Source organism: Haliotis asinina, chromosome 12, assembly GCF_037392515.1.
Source record: "Haliotis asinina isolate JCU_RB_2024 chromosome 12, JCU_Hal_asi_v2, whole genome shotgun sequence".
In the NCBI taxonomy this organism is placed as follows: Eukaryota; Metazoa; Mollusca; class Gastropoda; order Lepetellida; family Haliotidae; genus Haliotis; species Haliotis asinina.
Window position 1 is genome coordinate 29,210,642 of NC_090291.1, and position 21,055 is coordinate 29,231,696.

Sequence of the window (21,055 nt, forward strand, 5' to 3'; positions counted from 1 at the left end):
GTCAGTTTAACAGCAAATACAAAATGATTTCATGAAAATACGTACATGCTATTAATGTCTTCTAACACTACTACTAGTACCCAAACCTAGGGGTGACTATTGATGGGAAATACATATTGCAATAGCGATAGAATTTTTCCCTCCTTGAACTGTCTTATTTGAGGACATTTCCAAAATGACTGTACAGTTTGTATGAAATAAAACAAGTTGAAGTAGTTTCAGTCTCTTCTAATGACTGACAAAAACTTTGAAACCCAGATCAAGTAAACAGTTAAACATAAATTCCAACATTCTCTTTTGCGCGCTGCGCATTAAAATTACTAAACCATCTACAGTCACACAAACTATCAATGCATCGATACTGTTTTCATTTCTACCACTGATTGTTATTGGAGATTCAACAATTGCAATCCATTGATAGTTCGATGCATCCTTACAGACCTAACCATAAAACAGATACATGTCCGCCGTGGTGTAATCCTGATATGCACGAATGTACTTATTGTCCCTCTTTTCTGCTTCTGGTGTGATTTCAATGTACTGTGTTCAAGGTTTACTGAAATGCAAATACAAAAATATCGATATCAATACTGGATGTGGTTGACGCATCTGACAAACATTATGCTATATCCTATTTTGACTGGTTCCATAGGCTCCCCTGGGACTTTTCTTTCAGATGAACAGGCCTCTCGTGCGTTTGTGGCACATGTTTCATTTTGTCAGCAACACGGGCATGTTAATGACATGACTATTGGATAGTGATACGGTCAAAGCAGAATTATGCTATTTGTTCGATGTGGTAGTCGTTGAACCTCTGGTAAAACATTGGCCAAGAGATCATTATAATTATTATTTGAAACGTAATTTAAGGGTAATGTGTTCAGTGTCATTTGTGTAGACTGTTTAACCATTAGAAAGAAGTGACTCACAATCTGTGTATACCACTAGATCAAACGATCAAGGACCATTTTCACATTTCTGTATTAGATTTACTAAAATAAAAGAGAGAGAGAATCGATAGATCAGTAACTTCGTCTTAGTTGTAGGTAATTTAAATACGTTTTAATCACCAGGAATGCAAACATAAAACAATTAAAAAGTCATAACTAGTGAGAAACATTACTAACCACAGTCGCATCTGTTTGTGATGGCAATCCCTGGCAAAAGGACCTAGCAATCAGACCCTTGAACTGGCCTTCAGTAAATTGTGTTCATCATAACGAGGGTCGGGTGGTCAGGCTCATATACTTGGTTGGCACATGTACATTATCTACATTGCGTAGGTCTGTGGTTGCGATTTTGATCGCTGGGTTGTCTGGTCCACACTCGATTATTTACAGACTGCCGCCATACATCTGCTGAGTGCTGCGTTTAACAACAATGAAAGAAACCGAAAATAGCAGCGGGACATTTTAAGCTGCATTAGTTGTAGTCATACCACTGTCTGCGTGTTTGACTGAACACATGACAAATACAAGAGGACAAAGACGCCTAATGATTAGACCATATGCCCTAAACTGCATTTGTTTTAGTGAATAAGCAAATGTTGCTTGAAACCGCAGTCAGACATGTAAATGCTGTATTGCCACGTCTGGTCAATAATCGAGTCTGGAGAAGTGATCCGGTTTATATGATATGCCGGATTGTAGAGCTGATGATAAATGTATAAGTCACGGACGGGACTGAGTTTTTATGCCAGTGTTTACATGTTGCCGGATTGGACATATGTCGGTTTTGACAGCTTCCATTGCAATTGATATTATGAGCAAGGGCATGTAGTAGCATTCATACAACGTGCAAAATAGACGATTTCATTGGGTCTATTGATTAATGCTATAAACATGTTTGTTTGTGTTCTCACAAGTAGTCCGTGTAATACCTGTAGATGGTCCGGAGCGGGAACCACACAGGTTAAAGCGTCCGTAGATAAGCACTGCGGTCATGAACGCTGTCAACACATGTACACTTTTACAACACCTTCATAATACAGACCAACGTACATCCGGCCACGCCCATCTACATCAACTACTACTGGTGTGTCAATATCGTCCTCATCCGTCAGTAAGTTTCTAACAAACTCTCCTTTCTCAGTCAGATGGATGACTTTGTGTAGAGAGGAGTCCGTTACCAAAATGTCACCCCTGCAGATACTTGTGATACCACGTGGCTCCATCAGTGCTGTGTCTCCAGTAGGTCTGTAGAAGGAAATAATCTTACCCTCGAGAGTCAGACAGGAGACATATTTCGACATCCAATCAGACATCAGGATGTGTCCTGTCCGTGTGGTACAAAGGTAGGACGGATCCTGAAAGATCGTGTTACTGCTTTTAGGTGACCTGAGTGACATTATCACGTTTCCTGTCATATTTAATATATCTACACAGGGAGGAGACGAAGAGCTTGCTGCGAGTCTTGACGGGTTCAGGTATGCTATTCCCCAATACGCTTTGCTAGTTGTAATGGTTGACACAAGTTCAAGGTCTGGGTTGACACCTACTATTACAATCTGGTTTTTAACTGGAACTGTTACAGCCACTTGGTTGTCTGTCAGCCTTGTCAAACTTTCAGGACAATTCCTCAGACATAGCATACTGTGACATGGTTGATAGTCTCGGGTGTAGAATGATTTCACGTTGGTGTTCTCGCAGTCTGTGACCACAACTGTTTCTGTATCATCCACCACCATCACGGTTAAATCATTGATCCTTGGTTCAAATTTGTCTCCGGCTACTCTGACGTTAATGATGTCTTCCAGCACAGGATCAGCAGCCAGGTCCACATCACCATCATACAGGACACCTATCGTACCCAGCTGTAGATCATCCAGGGCTTTACGCAGCTTACCCATGTCATGTCTAAATGTGACCCTGACTATTCTTCCATTCTCTGCGTCCCCTAAAAACTCCACACCACCTGCATCACACCCCTGATACATCTCATACACATCCATGTCACACTCAGATTGTAGGGCCTGGTCTATCAGCTCAGTCTGTTGCTGGTACATCTGAACTAACAAGTCTCTTGATTTTATGCGTGCCTTCAGTTTTCCCATATGGATGTCTGACATCTCTTTGAGATTATCCAGAAGTTGTTTTCCCTTAAACGTGATTTGTTGTATGGCTCCCTGTGTTACAGACACGATGTATTCTTCTATTTGTGCGTATCGAGACGTTTCTTTACCTAATATCGATTTTAGATCATCCATTTTAGATGTCGTGTCTTCTTGCTTCTTTGATAACGCCTCTTTGTTCATCTGGAGTTCTGTTCTCATGGTCTCGACCTGTGACTCGATTGTGACAACGGAATCACATTTCCTATGATAAATGATGCAACATTTCTGACAAATGGTTTTCTCGCAATCCTCACACAGAAACTCCAACCATTCCTGCTTGTGTTCCTTGCACATGACCTTTCGTCTTCTTTTGACCTTGACCTCCCTTCTCAGGTCAGTGACGTCATGGTTACGTGTAGCTGGGATGCGACTGTGCACTCTGACACATTTCTCGCACAGTGCGTCATCACAGACAGAGCACCAAACAGCAGCTGGAGTTGTCTCCGCTCCCTCTTTACAGAATGCACAGGAGTTCGAATCTGGAAAGGATAGTCATATTAAAGAAATATATCTTAACACAAATGGAATCAATAACAGTGTTCATAATACCCAAAGATCACATGATGGCGATTGTTACACCTTACCGCCAGAATTAAATCCAATAATTTCAGACTCTTTGATGATGTAAATACGTCGTACACTCCAAATCTTTCACTGTCCTATTGTATGATTTATTACATAATTATACACTTATTTCTAAACGACACAAATACAAATGAAAGCATTCGTGCAGCTTCAACTCGATCAGAATTGCAGAAACATACACACATACATACATACATACATACATGCATGCATGCATGCATGCATGCATACAGACAGACAGACAGACAGACAGACACGCACACACACACACACACACACACACACACACACACACATACATACATACATACATACATACCCTTGGATTCTGGACCAAACGAGTCCAAAAGTCCCTGCATGACAAAACTTGGCTTGACGTCATCTGCCCATTCCTCCACTGGTTTCTCAGGGTCAGAGACTTTCGTCATTTTGCTGCAGAAAGGGCAGATAAGAGACTTGGCATTGATGGCTTCTGGTCTGGTTTTGGTGAAGTTGATGACACATTTCCGACAGAATGTGTGATAACACACAAGAGTACAGGGATCGACAAACACCTCTGTACATATTATACACGTCAGGAAGTGTTCGGTCAGTTTCTGTGAGGTCGCCATCTGGAAGTTAGGGGTACCAGAGTAAGTGCCCGATGATATATAGTTAAACATCGTTGTGTTGAAGTTAGAGAGACTAAGATATGTACACGGTAATAATATATAGTTAAACACAATTGTGTCGTAGCTAGAGGGACCTAGGTAAACACTGCAAGGTTTAACACAACCGAAAGCGATACAATGTAACACGAAGGTGTCCAGTTTCCATTTCGAGTCAGCTGTAACTTTTACATATCAGTAGTGTTTTACACGGGGCTTGCAGTTAATGCATTCTCGTCACACCTAAGACTCGGTTTCGGTCCCATTTCTGGTATCCCCCGGCGTTTCTGAAATTTTGCTAAAAGCTGCGTAAAGATACACTCACTCACATATTTTGACTATTTTGAATACGAAATTATTCTTGACTCAAAAAATAGCTGAAGTTTCTTATAGTGAACTTCACTTACACAAAAGAACACCCAAAAGCGCCTTCACACACGGGTAATGTTAACCAAAGCTATTGTTCAGATAGCGAAAGTTGAAAGTTGCATCAGAAATTCTGTCAAATTTTGTATATTTATTTTATTATTTTCTGTCGAATTCATCTCACGTTGAAGACGGTTTTTGTTGTTGAGACAAGCGTACCGCTGTACGTATCTACAGGGCGTGGGGTCGCCCCAAAACTATATCATCATCACCATCACCACTACCACAAGAGGATGCACTTGTAGAACAGGAAATGAACTGAAAACTGTACTATCCATATTGATTTCAGTATGATTGTGTTGACTGAGCTGAAAATTGTACATGAGATATTTCGTTCTTTCCTGATTTCACCAAGGGTTCATCTCAGGTTAAAGGTATTTTTTTGGTGACAATCGTGACAATGTTACATTTTTCTGATCAGGGGACAGGGAAACAAGATGTGTCAGGAATGAGCCCCTCTGTTATAATACAAGGTACAGAGTATGGCGGTTGAACGAAATGGCAAAACAGGTATACATATCCCTTTAACAATCTAAATAATAAGACAGATGTAATACTTTATGGATGACAAGCTCTATATTATAGTATGATGCTTTTGTATGGCTAGTTGTGCTAGTTTGAAAACGTTTTAAGAATCGATACCGAAGCGTCGGATCAAGTGTCATAATAATGAAATTGTCATCCGTAAAGTACCATGCCTTTGATAATAAAGTATAATACATTTCTTATTATTCACACACTTTTAAAATTTTAACAGATCAATGTACAGCAATGAAATTTAGAGTTAGATTTAGGAGGTGAAACAATATGACTCCATTTTGAGTAATATTTACTAATGTACTTAATTTTAAAGAAACAAAACGCATTACACGTGCATATTTCTCACAAAGTGATATTAATCATGAATGTTGTTACAAATGTTATAATTGATTTTTCCATATTTCCTTGCTGCTATGTCAGGTTCATTTGATATGTTTTTTTTCATTCAGAATAAACGGTTGATTGTAATATGAAACTAGGTCGTAGCAGTGACAAGGAGAGAGATTGCTAACAAGGACACACATACATCGTGTACGTTTATAGGGCCTGCGTGTCCAGGGACTGTGATATGATGGTGTGTCAGGTATGTCGTGGTGAGGCGTATTAGCTCCACGTATGTTTGTGTGTGTGTGTGTGTGTGTGAGAGAGAGAGAGAGAGAGAGAGAGAGAGAGAGAGAGAGAGAGAGAGAGAGAGAGAGAGAGAGAGAGAGAGAGAGAGAGAGAGAGAGAGAGAGAGAGAGAGAGAGAGACCCACCTCCACCGAGCAGTCCATAGTCCATAGTTTCCGGGTGTGTGGGTATGGTAGAGAGAGTCGCCTCCCTTCCAGCGGAAGGGACCAGATGTGACATAACTGGCTGTCTTGATACTCCTGTTACGTTCACCACATCTGTCCTTTCTCGCGAACACCTGGTGTCATTACTGATTTTCAGTAATCAGTACATATGAAGTTTGCAGCTGTTTTCCCTTCACCATGTTATGGATGATAGTTAGTACTAACATTTCATATTTCATTGAACACACATACCTATATATCCTATATATATCCAGACTAAAATGAAATCCATACAATAAGACAAACGACAGCAAACGTTTCATTTCCACCTTTCAGTAAAGCACATCTTTTATTAGGGGGATATGAATGTTGAATTCAATCTATAAATTAAATCTTTATCAGCTTTACCCGGAAAAGACGATCTTGACTGGTGTTAAGTTTCGTTCCAAAGGACCTCTGCCCTGCAGTGGTGTCCTTGAAGAGGCGACGGACAGGGGAGAGTCTACACATTCCGCCCCCTTCAGACCTGAATGGTGGTATCAGATAAGGGTTTGCCAGGAAGATGTCAAAGTCATGACGTTAACTATGTTTTGACAAACAATTTACTTCATAATGGAACTTCCAAAACACGCAGAATGAACACATGGGACGATCATTTGATGCAGTAGCACGTAAAGTATGAAAGACTATTTGCAAAGAACTCTCGAACCTTTTTACAAGTACATGTATGTGTAAAATTAGATGCAACATGTACCTGATACAGTCGAGGCTGAATAAATCTAACGTCTCAGTCTGAAACAATAAAAATGTTGTCATCCATAGTATTATAAAATCCTGAGCGAGTGAGTGAGTGTGCATATGGTTTTACGCAGCTTTTAACACGATTCCGGCAATATTAGGAGGGGTGGGGGGCACTGAAAATGGGCTTCACGCATTGTACCCATGAGCGCAATCGAACCCAGGTCTTCGGCGTGACGAGCGAACGCTTTAACCACTAGGCTACCTACACATATACTGAGTTACACGATATATCATATACACTACATAGTAAGTGAATGAAGAAGTTATTGTGCTGTGACTTTGTAAACACTGTGATGAGTCCGCCACACTAATTACCTGTTACAACACGGATATCTGTGTGTCCCTTGTATTGCAGTCTGGTAATATGAAACAAGGTCGAAGCATTGACAAGGAGAGAACAATTCCAAACAACTTCACACATACTTTGAGTGTAGTTTTGTTAGATCTGAGTGAGGAAGGGGTGTGATATAAAGGTGTCACAGGACGGATGTGTCATGGTCTGACAGGCGAAATCATTACTGACGCACAGAAAGTCTGCGAAAACCTACCTCGACCAAACTGTCTGTGTCACCTGACTACCGAAAGAGTTGCCTCCCTTTGAGCAGACTGCCGAAGGAATTGGTAAAGCGGAAAAAAACCGAGACAGTTGACAGCGCCATTGCGTTCATCATGTCTGCCCTTTCTGCGAACACCTGGTGTCATTACTGACGGTCAGTATTCAATTTATAGGAAGTTCACAACTATTTTCCTTAACACCAAAAGGAACATGTGTTTGAGGATAGTTAAAATTGGGCATTCCTGTGCGTTGATAACCGTCTTGCCTTTGATGTACCAACTATAGATTGTATTGGAAGGTGGAATACTGGACAGGGGGAGCAATATACAGTTGTAACTTTTTAAGGGTTAAAAGGTTAAGAAGATACATTATAACAACATTTTTATAATACATTAATTAACAATGCTGCATAACTTGACGTTTTGAGATTCATAACAATATATATACAAAAATTTCTAAATCAACATTATTTTACAAAATGGTAAACCATATGGTTCCTGGCTATCTTTGTCACCTTGCTCCGGGGAATGTTGCTGTTAACAGTGACCACAATCTTAGGAATAATGAAATTATCAGACTATAGATGCAAATGTACTAATTATACCAAATCGTCTTTGTCCGACACAATTTAACTGAGGAATGAACTACCTATGCGTCAATTTGAGCCAATAAGTCGGCCTTGCGTGTTTAGTAGCCCAGTTAGACTTGCGTCTGGCATCAAACGATGCCTCTGAAGTGATGCGAGTACGAATTATACCATTCTCGCTCGTTTTATCCATTACATTCCAGGATTTGGTGTGTACCTTTAATAACACCCATGCGGTCTTTGATTAAATTCAATTATGCTCAGTTATATAAGATAGTATGTGTGGTATTCTATTTCAGTGCTAGTCAACAGCTTTCGATAACTGCAGAACTGGTGCCCTGGTGCTCTATACGTGAACAATATAAATCAAAAGAAGAACAAAAGGCACCATGATGGAGCCCGGCAGGACAATATAGTTAATAGAAATCTCTATGTATGATGCAGATATACATCTGGACATAGTTCAAAATGTTTATATCATCTTGTGCTGTTAAGTGTTTATTTACATTTGATATTGAATTTTCATGTACTACTTACATTTCTGGCAAATGATGTACAGATTTTTACAATGCACACTGCAACTTTGATATGTATTTTTACATTTACAAGTACATAAGCATTCAGCTGCTCCTTCAAGTCTCAGGACAGTAGGGGTAGACCAGTGATTAAAGCATTCGCACGTCACCCCAACGACCCTGTTTAGATTCTCAGCAACTGTACGATGTTTTAACCCCATTTTCTGCTCCCCTTCGTGATGTTGCAGTAATATTGATAGTCTAAATACATTGTCTTCACTGTACTTACTTCCATAGCTACCTGACCTACCTTGCCAATGTTGTTTCCAGCCGTGCTAATTAAGCTGACGTTTTTATCCCATGAGTTGCGATCATACCACACTCAGCATATTTAACTAAACACATGACAAATACAGAAGGACAAAGACAACTGATGTTCAGACTACAGGCCACAAACGGCATTTGTTTAAGCGACTACGTGACTGTTGTTTGAGGCCGCAATCAGACACATCCACACTGTATCACGGTTGCCGGTCAGTAATCGAATCAATGACTGGTGTTACGAGCAGCGCCATGTATTAATAGAGAAAGATATTGACATTTCAGTTTGATCGGCTTTTACGACTAACAAGCTGTTTTCGGGAGTCTCAATGAAGGACAGTTTCAGCAGTGCTTGCGTTCATAACACGTACAAAATAGACAAATAAATTGTTTCTCTATTGATTAATGTCGTAAAGTGTATGCTTGAGTGTTCAGAAGCAGTCCGTGTAATATACGCAGATGGTGCTGGACGGTGGAAAAGTCCAAAACTTAAAGCATCGTAACGCAGGAGATCCAAGATCCCTCACATGGCTACAATGAGTGATGCCTATTTTGATATCCCACCCCCTCTACCCTCCGCGCAGTGAAATTGCTTAATCCTGCCAGAATGATGTAAACAATACTCATTCACTGTAGACGGACAGACATAAGCATGTACCACCTCCATCAACGCTATTCAACGTGGATAAACACTGCGGTCAAGAACGCTGTCAACGCATATACACTTTTACAACACCTTGATAATACAGACCAACATATATCTGATCATCCCTATCCACATCAACTCCCCGTGCGAATACAATACCGTCCTGATCTGTCAGTAAGTTTCTTACAAACTCCCCTGCCTCAGTCAGATGGATAACTCTGTGTCGAGAGAAGTCTGTAACCAGAATGTCACCTCTGCAAGTACTTGAGATGCTCTGAGGATCCTCCAGTGCTGTCTCCAGTAGGTCTGTAGTGGAACGCAATCTCACCCTCGGAGGTCAGACACACGACACATTTAGATCCCCGTGCAGGCACCAAGATGTGTCCTGTCCTTGTAGTACAAAGGTAGGACGGATACGAAAAGCTCTTGCTACCATTTTGTGGACTGAATGACTTCAACACGTTTCCTGCCATATTTAAGATATCAACACAGGGAGGAGACGAGGAGCTTACTGCATGTGTTGACGGGTTCAGACATGTTGTATCCCAATACTGTTTGTTGGTTGTGATGGTTGACAGAAGTTCCAAGTCTGGATCGACACCTACTGTTACAATCTGGTTTTCAGCTGGAACTGTCACAGCCAGCTGGTTGTGCGCCAACTTAGTAAGACCATACGGATAATTCCTCAGCCCTAGCCTACTGTGACATGGTTGATTGTTCCTGGTGTAAAACGACTTAACGCTTTCGTTCCCACGATCTGTGACCACAACTGTATCTGTACCGTCCACCATCATCACGGTCAAGTCATTGATCATTGCTTCAAGGTGGTCTCCCGCTACTCTGACGGTAATGGTGTTTTGTACCAGGATACCCAGCTGTAGATCACCCAGGGCTTCACGCAATTTATCAATGTCATGTCTGAATGTGACCCTGACTATTCCTCCATCGTCTGTGTCCCCAACAGCCTCCACACCACCTGCATCACAGCCCTGATACATCTCATATACACTCATGTCACACTCAGATTGTAGAGTCTGGTCAATCAACTCCGTCTGTTGTTGGTACATCTGTACTGGCAACTCCCTTGACTTTATGCAAGCTTTCAGTTGTCCGATGTGGGTGTCTGACATCTCTTTGAGATTATCCAGAAGTTGCTCTCCCTTAAACGTGATTTGTTTTATGGCTTCCTGTGTTACAGATATGATGTCTTCTTCCATTTGTGCGTACCGAGACATTTCTTTAGGTACAGTCAGTTTCAGTTCATTAATTTTGGATTCTGTGTCTTCTTGTTTCTTTGATAAAGTCTTTTTCGTCTAAATGAGTTCTTTTCTCATGGTCTCGATCTGTGACTCGATTGTGACAACGGAATCACACTTCCTGTGATAAATGATGTAGCATTTATGACAAACCGCCTTCTCGCAATCGTTACATACAAACTCCACGCATTCCTCCTTGTGTTCTTTGCACATGACCTTTCGTCTTCTTTTGACCTTGACCTCCCCATTCAAGTCAGTGACGTCATGGTGACATGTAGCTGAGATGAGACTGTGCACTCTGACACATTTCTCACATAGTGCGTCATCACAGACAGAGCACCAAACAGCTGCTGGAGTTGTCTCCGCTTCGTCTTTACTGCATGCGCAGAAGGTTGCATCTGAAAACATTGGAACAGTTAGAAAGTATTTTTCCACAAATGAAACACGACGTTACACAGCGAATTTTCACAATATCTGGAGTTGTCTCCCATCTATCTATCTATCTATCTGTCTGTCTGTCTGTCTGTCTGTCTGTCTGTCTACCTTTGGATTCTGGACCAAACGAGTCCAAAAGTCCTTGCATGACAAAACTTGGCTTCTGCCCATTCCTCCACTGGTTTCTCAGGATCAGAGACCTTCGTCATCTTGCTGCAGAAAGGGCAGATAAGAGACTGGGCATTGATGGCTTCTGGTCTGGTTTTGGTGTAGTTGATGACACAATTCCGACAGAACGTGTGATAACACACAAGTGTACAAGGATCGACAAAAACCTCTGTACATGTTATACACGTCAGGAAGTGTTCGGTCAGCTTATGGGAGGTTGCCATCTGGAAGGATATAACAAGGCAGAATGTAATGTGTTAGGTGATATACTATTGAAAACCGTTGTGTCGAAGTCAGAGGGACCACGATAAGTACACGACGATGGTATACAGTTTCACACCATTGTGTTGATGCGGACCTGATGATATACGGTTGAACACCGTTCTGTCGAAGTCAGAGGTGCCAAGATATATCCTGAAAGTTATCTGAGGTTCGACACAATCGAAAATGATAAATGTTTAATACGAATGTTCCAAGCTTTGACTTCTGGTCAAGGTGGAGTAGCCTTGTGGTTAAAGCATCCACGTCGAATACCCAGGTTCGATTTTTCCACATTTGTACAACTTGTGAAGCCCGTTTCTGGTGTCTTCCTGTGTGCTGGATATATTTCTTATATATTACTAAAAGCTGCGTAACGACACACTCACTCATATTATTATCATCGAATAAAAGATGATGTCACTAAAAGTGACCTTCACATACAAACACACCCCGAAAGCGCTTTTCATTCGGGTATAGGGCTATGGGTCAGATAGTGAAAGTTGCAAGATCAGAAATTCTGGAAGAGAATTCTCTCAAGAAGATGTTGGTCAACACGAAAGGAATGGAAACCGGAACTGTTGAAATTGTTTGAGAATGTTTTTGTTTATAATTTGTTTTAGGGACATTATAGGTTTGGTCCTCTCACCAAGTTCAATACCTTCTTGTATCTACCTACTTTCTGTCGTGTCAATATGAGGTTGTTCAAAGGCATTTGTTTTGTTCAGACAAGCGTATCACGGTTCTTCGGGACGCGTGGGTAAGTGAACCGAAAGTGCCTGCATGTTGTGATTAACATGTCAGATTTGCCCTTGTGTCATAAGTGAAGGCTCTTCTGCAGTGCCGTTCTGTCTGTATAAAGACGATGTTTACTATCCAATAATAAGGGGAGGCAATGGCACTGTTGTGAACAGAAGGTGCACGTGTAAACAGGAAATGAAAACCTGTACTGTTCATATTGATTTCAGTGTGATTGTGTTGATTGAACTTGTGTACTTGAAACATTTCGTTTTTTCCTGATGTTACCACGGGCAACATAATTTTATTAATGACCTCCAATTTTCTGTAGGCTTCGTGAAACATATTTCTTTCGCTGAGGCAATCGTAGCAATGTTCCATTTTGTCTGATTAGAAAAAACAGAAGGAATATTAATAGGAACATTTGGACTGAGCCCTTCGTGCTGGGAATTACGTAATTGTAATACATGTGTATATTTCCCTCTAACAATCTAAAGAATAAGACATGTAAGATATTTATTTTATGGATGATGCTTTAGTATGGATAGGCGTGCTAGCTTTGGATAGGTTTAAGACTCTATACCAAAGAGCTGGATCATGACATAATACAGACGTGAGTGAGTTTAACCGCATTCAGTAATATGCCATCAATATGGCGGCGGTCTTCAAATAAATAAAGGTCATCCGTAAAGTATTTTACCTTTGATAATAAAGTATGATTTTTTTTCACAAACTTATATAATTCCTCCCAAACAGATCAATGTGCAGCCATGAAATTTAGAGTTACATTTAGGAGGTGAAACAATATGACTTCAGTTTGAGTAATGTTTCCTGATGTGCTTACCAACTGATATTGATTATGATTGTCGTTGCAGATGTTATAATTGACTTTTCTTTATATTTCGTTACTGCTATATGAAGTTCAGTTGATATTATTTTTTTTTCATTCCAAATAATTTGTTTGTCTTTTCCCTGTTTTACCACTTTTCTAAAGCTCATATATGTAGATAGTAAAATAGCGTTGAAACCACTTTGTCGCTCTGATAATGTCTTGCAACAAAGTTTCCTAAATAGTGTAAGCATATGAACCTATGGCACAGCGTAATCGGGTGTGTATCACATGACCTGGATGACATCAAATCATTTCCACAACGAAAGTAGACAAAGCACAACAGTTTAGATTTTACCAACAAGTCAAGTAAAGATATGCAATGAATTACATTTTGAAAGTTATAATTACGGTATTGATTACTTGATTTTTGATTCAATACCACTAGTACACTATTTTCTTGTTACAGCCCTTATCTCTATGTGTTTAATGTGATTGCAATATGAAACTAGGTCGTAGCTGTGACAAAGAGAGAAGATTGCTAACAAGGACACACATACATCGTGTACGTTTATAGGGCCTGCGTGTGTCCAGGGACTGTGATATGATGGTGTGTCAGGTATGTCGTGGTGAGGCGTATTAGCTCCATGTGTGTGTGTATGTGTGTGTGTGTGTGTGTGTGTGTGTGAGAGAGAGAGAGAGAGAGAGAGAGAGAGGAGGCTGGGTGGGTGGTGAGTTATATTAATGACAGCGAGAGTGTCTGTAGCAACCTACCTCGACCAAGCAGTCCCTCTCATCTGTTTTCCGGGTGTGTGGGTGTGGCAGAGAGAGTCGCCTCCCTTCCAGCGGAAGGGACCAGATGTGACATAACTGTCTGTCTTGATACTCTTATTACGTTCACCACATCTGTCCTTTCTCGCGAACACCTGGTGTCATTACTGATTTTCAGTAATCAGTACATATAATGTTCGCATATTTTCCCTTCAACATACTATCGATGATCGTTAGAAGTGTTGATTCCTTTCCACTGACATTTCATATTTCATTGAACACACATACCTATATATATTCATCCAGACTTTTATGAAATCTATACTATAAAGACAAACGACAGCAAACGTTTCATTTCCACCTTTGAGCAAAGTACATCTTTATTAGGGATGTATCTGATACCGTGCTTTTGTTAGATGTACGTGAAAGTTGATTCCTATCTATAAATTGAATCCGTATCAACTTTACCTGGAAAACACGATTTTAAATGGTGTTAAGTTTCGTTCCAAGGGATCTGAAGTGGTGTCCTTGAAGAGGCGACTGACAGGGGAGAGTCTTTATACATTCTGCTCCCTTCAGACCTGAATGGTGGTGTCAGATATGGACTTGCTAGGAAGATGTCATGAAGACGTTCACCGTGTTTTGACAAACAATTTACTTCCTAATCGGATGTCCAAAACATGCAGAATGAACATCCGGGACGATCATTTGATGCGGTTGCTCGTAAAGTATGAAAGACAATTAGCAAAGAACTTTAGAACCTTTTTACAGGTACATGTAAAATTGGATACAGTTAAGCAGGATAATGGATTCGTGAAAACGTGTACCTGATACTGTCGAGGCTGAACAAAACTAATGTCTCAGTTTGAACACATTTACATGTTAACCTGAGTGGTTGGGGCACTAGGTAGAAGGAACTTTTGTTGACACTGTAACTGTTGGCGCTGTGTTTCTAGAAATATAATAACTAGCTATAGCGTAGTCTAATAACTAGCGTAGTTTAATAACTAGCGTAGTCTAATAACTAGCGTAGTTTAATAACTAGCGTTGTTTAATACCTAGCGTAGTCTAATAACTAGCGTAGTCTAATAACTAGCGTAGTTTAATAACTAGCGTAGTCTAATAACTAGCGTAGTTTAATAACTAGCGTAGTCTAATACCTAGCGTAGTCTAATAACTAGCGTAGTTAAATGCGCTACTAACAAATCGTCAAGGACCTCTCGATTCTTTCACATTTCTGCTTTTACTTTACTCAAGTAAAAGATAGATACTTTCGAGGACGTTGACTTGTTTCATTTGTATGGTACTGGATTATGTTCTAATAAGCAGAGATACTGGAGTACAAAAATGCAATATTTACAAAATCTGTTTTAAACAGAGAATTCATATTGTTTGGAAGGCTAAAAGGGTTGCTTCAAAGAAAAAGGTAAACGATCAAATCATTGTTCACCACTGTCAAACACAGAAATGACAAAGTAGAAGGGAGATAACTTGTGTGAGTCAGGCACTGTGAGACTACTTTGCTCCTTCAGTCTTGGCTCAGAGACGTTTTCTTCATGATCTGGGCTGGTAAGGTTAGATTCTCCAGGCACAAACATCAGGAACTGACACCGCCATGTTTTAAACAAGTTTTATTGGCAAAAAATATGAATAGGATCAGACACGCGTTCTCCTCCAACTGAAGAACCTTTGCCCATGTTATTTGCATAAGTAAATTACAGTTTGTACTAGAAGCAAGAAAATAACAGGAAAGGCAAGGGTGTCCCATGGACAATAAAGTTCATATAAATCTTTATGTATTAAATATACAGATCTGTACATATGAATATGATTATATTATCTTATGCTGTTAAATTCACATTTCCATTTGATATAGACCAGTGACTACACTAGTCAAATTTGACTGTACTTTTATACTTAATATGGAAATTATCATCTGCATTGTCACATTTAGAGCTATATAAAAGTCAGCTTCCTCCTTAACTCTCAGGACAGTGGGGTAGCCTAGTGGTCAAAGCGTTCGCTCGTCGGGCCGAAGACCCAGGTTCGATTCCCTACATCTGTATGAAACCCATTTCTGGTAAACCCCGTGATGATGATGCTGGAATATTGTTAAAAGTGGTGTAAAGCGGGGTATTTGTATCGGCATTAGTTGTAGGCTTGTAGCTATACCACTGTTTGACTAAACTCACACCTAATACAAAAGGACAAAGACGATTGATGATCAGACTATTTAAATTATATAAATATAATATATACAAATATATAAGTATATAAATATACTCCATAAATTGCACTTGTTTTCGTGAATGTTGTTTGACGGCGCAATCAGACACATTCACGCTGTATAACTGTGGCCGGTCAGTAATCGAGTCTGGATATGGGTAACCAGTGATTGATATTATGAGCAACATCAGGGTGAAATGATGTGCCATCATTCAAGTAAAGAGAGGGGCGATCAGAGACATATTAATCGCCTATTATGACAAACGTCTTACTGAAAAAATCGGAATCATATTGAGGATTGTCAGTAAAGAAAAAGGTAATTGCATCCACACCACAAAAAATAGACGAGTTAACCTTTATCCTGATTAACTGATTTCAACAAAAGGCAATGGAAAGAGGATGGATGATTTCAAACAATTGGTGTGTCATTAAACATGAGACAAATGAAAAACATATATGGCAAATTAGTACTAGATAGGAAAACGAACATGAATTACTTGATTGACAGGAAAACGTTTCATGTTGGCAGTCTGTATAAATGTTGAAATGAGTGCAAACCGACTCTTATGTCCAATACCTCATATTTAACTCACTGCAAATTCGGATATTTGTATCACTGATTATCTAAGCGAGGAAAAAAAAACATGTCTCAAAAAAATCGAAAATGTTCGTTGTAAACTGTATTTTCGACGTCATGACATATTTTATTCAAATGACACCATTACGTTTCTTCCAACGTGTCGTGTCATGCATAAGAAAACCTTTACAAGAATTTCGTATGTACACCCTGGCGAAAGCTGAAGAATGTCTCACTCTACAATTGTTTGATATATTATTTTCATTTGAATATGACAAGAGAAAATCAAACACTGAGATCGCGAAATCTTTATAACATCATTACAACGAAATTATTTTGGATCTGGTTTGTCATTTTATATTACGTCATAAAAGTGTCATGAGATAAATTATAAAACATATATTATAAAAAAAAAACACCGAGGCGACAATATTGAGAGAGGGAAATATACAACAGGTGAAAAAGTGACATCTGCGGGCAGTAGACAAAAGCTAACAGTGACCAGTTGGAAGTGTTTTAACAGTTCATTTTATTATTTATTTGGGATTTTACGGTAATTTGAACCAATTTAGAAAATTTATTAATGCAAGTTCTCCAACTCGTGCATATTTAACCTCCACCTGTGCCAGTCATGCTCTATGGTGTGGATGTGGAGTTGTTTGTTTACCGCCGTTGCGGTTCCTATTCATCCAATCGGCGATGTAACATTGAGCGTTTTTTTGTTCATAACTAATTGAACCGAAAGTTACTGCTAATTAGAAACTGGAAAACTTATGTGCTTTCCCTTCACCAAAGAACAAAACTATTGATAAAAATATGAAAAAATAATTTCATTATGAACGAAATATCAACTTGGTACATCTAGACATGAAGTAACTGAAGCATCAATGGCCGTTATTTGTGGCTTTAGCGAACACATTTTTAATTCGCGGGCGTTTCGTTTTATGGTACATTAACTATTTGAAGAAGATATATTTAGAAAACTGATAATTCAAAAGGCATGTAAATCTGACTTGTTGAAGAATTAATGCAAGTTTTATTTGGGGATGTCATTATGCTGATCTGTCAAATGGGTACGACAGTAGCATTGAGATGACTAATGTTTTTCTATGGATTAAAGTTTTAAATGTGTACGTTTGAGTTTTTAGTACTAGTATATTGTCCGTGCAATACCTGTAGATGGGCGGACATACCCCAGACCCATCCATGCTGTTCCAGGTGGACAATTACTTCGACCATGTCCATTGTCAACACGTGTATATCTTATAAGAGGGTAAGATTCTTTATGGATAACAACTTCTTTATTGCATATGATGCGACGTTTCGGTATGGATCCTTGTACCGTTGTCAAGCAAGAGTGGAGTAATACATCACAGAACAGACTTATATACATGGACAGGGATAAAGTAATAACAACATGTAGGTATGAATCAATGGTGGGGGATTAACAACAACAACAACAACAACAACAACAATGGGTGGTAGTAATGATGAGACAATAAGAGGAAGACAATAGTGGCTGTAGCTGTGACAAAGTATGCATGGCTGATAGGGTAATGAGTAATGGTGGCTGGTGAGCTCTAATCTGTTATTTTTATGAGTTCATTGTATGCAGTTGGGATGAGATATCCCTGATCTCTGTTGATTGAGTCCTTGTGTCTCCTGATTTGGACTGCTTCTGCCAGTTTTCTTTGGGTGAAGTCCTTGTGGTTTTTGGATAATAGCTCTACACTGTCCCAAATTATGCTGTGATTGGGACATTTGATGATGTGGTCGGATATAGCAGATTTCCGATCTGATTTGGTTGTAGATGATAAGTGTTCTTTGATTCTGATGTTTATGGGCCGGGAGGTTCCATGTATATAAGTCTGTTCTATGATGTATTACTCCACTCTTGCTTGACAACGGTATACGGATCCATACGGAAACGTCGCATCATATGCAATAAAGAAGTTGTTATCCATAAAGAATCTTACCCTCTTATCACTTACCAGCTTCTAATAATGCCAATCAAACAAAACAAAACGTGTATATCTTTACCATTCCGGGATTATACAGACCAACATACATCCGACCACGCCCATCTATATCAACTCCTACGGGATCGTGAATACCGTCCTCATCTGTCAGTAAGTTTCTTACAAAGTCTCCTGCCTCAGTCAGATGGATGACTCTGTGTAGAGAGGAGTCTGTTACCAGGATGTCACCCCTGCAGGTACTTGTGATGCCACGTGGGTCCATCAGTGCTGTGTCTCCAGTAGGTCTGTAGTGGAACACAATCTCACCCTCGGGGGTCAGACACGCGACACCCTTTGATGCCCTGTCAGACAATAGGATGTGTCCCGTCTTAGTTGTGCAAAGGTTAGTGGGATACCAAAAGATCTTACCATTGTCATGAGGATTGAATGACTTCAGCACGTTTCCTTTCATACCCAGTATATCTACACAGGGCGGGACCAAGGAGCTTGCTGCGAGTGTTGACGGGTTCAGACATGTTGCATCCCAGTACTGCTTGCTGGTTGTGATGGTTGACAGCAGTTCCAGGTCCGGGTTGACGCCTACTGTTACAATCTGGTTTTTACGTGGAACTGTTACAGCCACCTGCTTGTGTGTCAGTTTAGTAAGACCATACGGAAAGTTCGTTAGACTTAGCCTACTGTGACATGACCGATTGTTCCTTGTGTAAAATGACTTCACACTTTCGTTCACAGGATCTGTGATCACAACTGTATCTGTACCATCCACCATCATCACTGCCAAGTTAGCTATCTGTGCTGCATTACATTCTTCTGGTACTCTGACGTTAATGGTGTCCTGTAGTACAGGATCAGCAGCCAGGTCCACATCACCATCATACAGTACTTCTATTACACCCAGCTGTAGACCCTCCAGCGCTTTACTCAGCTTCTCAGTGTCATTTCTGTATGTGACCCTGACTATTCCTCCATCGTCTGTGTCCCCAACAGCCTCCACACCACCTGCATCACAGCCCTGATACATCTCATATACATCCATGTCACACTCAGATTGTAGAGCCTGGTCTATCAACTCCGTCTGTTGCTGGTACATCTGTACTGACAACTGCCTTGATTTTATGCAAGCTTTCAGTTGTCCGATGTGGGTGTGTGACATCTCTTTGAGATTATCCAGAAGTTGTTTTCCCTTAAACGTGATTTGTTGTATGGCTTCCTGTGTTACAGACATGATGTCTTCTTCCATTTGTGCGTACCGAAACCTTTCTATATTTACTGTCGATTTTAGTTTATTAGTTTTGGATTTTGTGTCTCTGCGCTTCTTTGATAGTGTCTTTGTCGTCTTCTGGAGTTCATTTCTCATGGTCTCGATCTGTGATTCGATTGTGGCAACAGAATTACATTTCCTGTGATAAATGATGCAACATTTCTGACAAACGGTTTTCTTGCAGTCCTTACATAGAAACTCCATACATTCCTCCTTGTGTTCCGTGCACATGACCTTTCGTCTTCTTTTGACCTTGACCTCCCCACTCAGGTCAGTGACGTCATGGTGACGTGTAGCTGGGATGCGACTATGCACTCTGACACATTTCTCGCATAGTGCGTCATCACAGACAGAACACCAAGCACCAGCTGGAGTTGTCTCCCCTCCCTCTTTACAGTATACACAGAATGTTGTATCTGAAAAGCATTGATACATTTAGGAAGTATTGTTTACACAAATGAAACACGCCGTTACAACTTTTAAACTTCCAAACACAACCTGATAGTGCCTGTCGCATACCATTTACCAAAATTAACACATCCATACATGCACGCACGCACGCACGCACGCACGCACTCACAAAGCAACTATATACATACCCTTGGATTCTGGACCAAACGAATCCAAAAGTCCCTGCATGACAAAACTTGGCTTGACGTCATCTGCCCATTTCTCCACTGGTTTGCCAGGATCAGAGACTTTCGTCATTTTGCTGCAGAAAGGGCACATGAGCGACTTGGCATTGATGGCTTCTGGTCTGGTTTTGGTGTAGTTGATGACACATTTCCGACAGAATGTGTGATAACACACAAGTGTGCATGGGTCGACAAACACCTCTGTACATATTATACACGTCAGGAAGTGTTCGGTCAGCTTCAGGGAGGTCGCCATCTGGAAGGATACAACTAGATAGATGCAATGTGTAGGTAAGTACACTATGATATACAGCTGAACACCGTTGTGTTGATGCCAAAGAGACCAAGATTAGTACACGATGATATACAGCTGAACACCGTTGTGTTGATGCCAAAGAGACCAAGATAAGTACAC

The 21,055-nt window shown here is 40.2% G+C and overlaps 1 protein-coding gene and 1 pseudogene across 1 annotated transcript; both read right to left on the bottom strand.

The window, feature by feature from the left end:
- Positions 1-1,046: 1,046 nt before the first annotated feature.
- Positions 1,047-20,911, bottom strand: LOC137257674 (uncharacterized). The gene is made up of 4 exons (XM_067795035.1): positions 20,605-20,911; positions 18,860-20,421; positions 4,017-4,308; positions 1,047-3,591 (listed from the first exon to the last, which is right to left on the bottom strand). Exons 1-4 carry the CDS (start codon positions 20,894-20,896, stop codon positions 1,952-1,954), a joined length of 3,786 nt encoding a protein of 1,261 aa, XP_067651136.1. The 5' UTR covers positions 20,897-20,911; the 3' UTR covers positions 1,047-1,951.
- On the bottom strand, positions 9,572-11,590 carry LOC137258611 (tripartite motif-containing protein 3-like; annotated as a pseudogene).
- Positions 20,912-21,055: the final 144 nt, after the last annotated feature.

What these genes read in the sequence shown, in the direction of transcription:
- LOC137257674 (XM_067795035.1), bottom strand. Translation starts at nt 20,896, where the DNA reads ATGGCGACCTCCCTGAAGCTGACCGAACACTTCCTGACGTGTATAATA. An exon ending in GTTTGGTCCAGAATCCAAGG is followed by an intron (nt 20,422 to 20,604) that starts GTATGTATATAG and finishes AATGCTTTTCAG; the next exon opens with ATACAACATTCTGTGTATAC. An exon ending in GTATTCACGATCCCGTAGGA is followed by an intron (nt 4,309 to 18,859) that starts GTTGATATAGAT and finishes CCTAACTTCCAG; the next exon opens with ATGGCGACCTCACAGAAACT.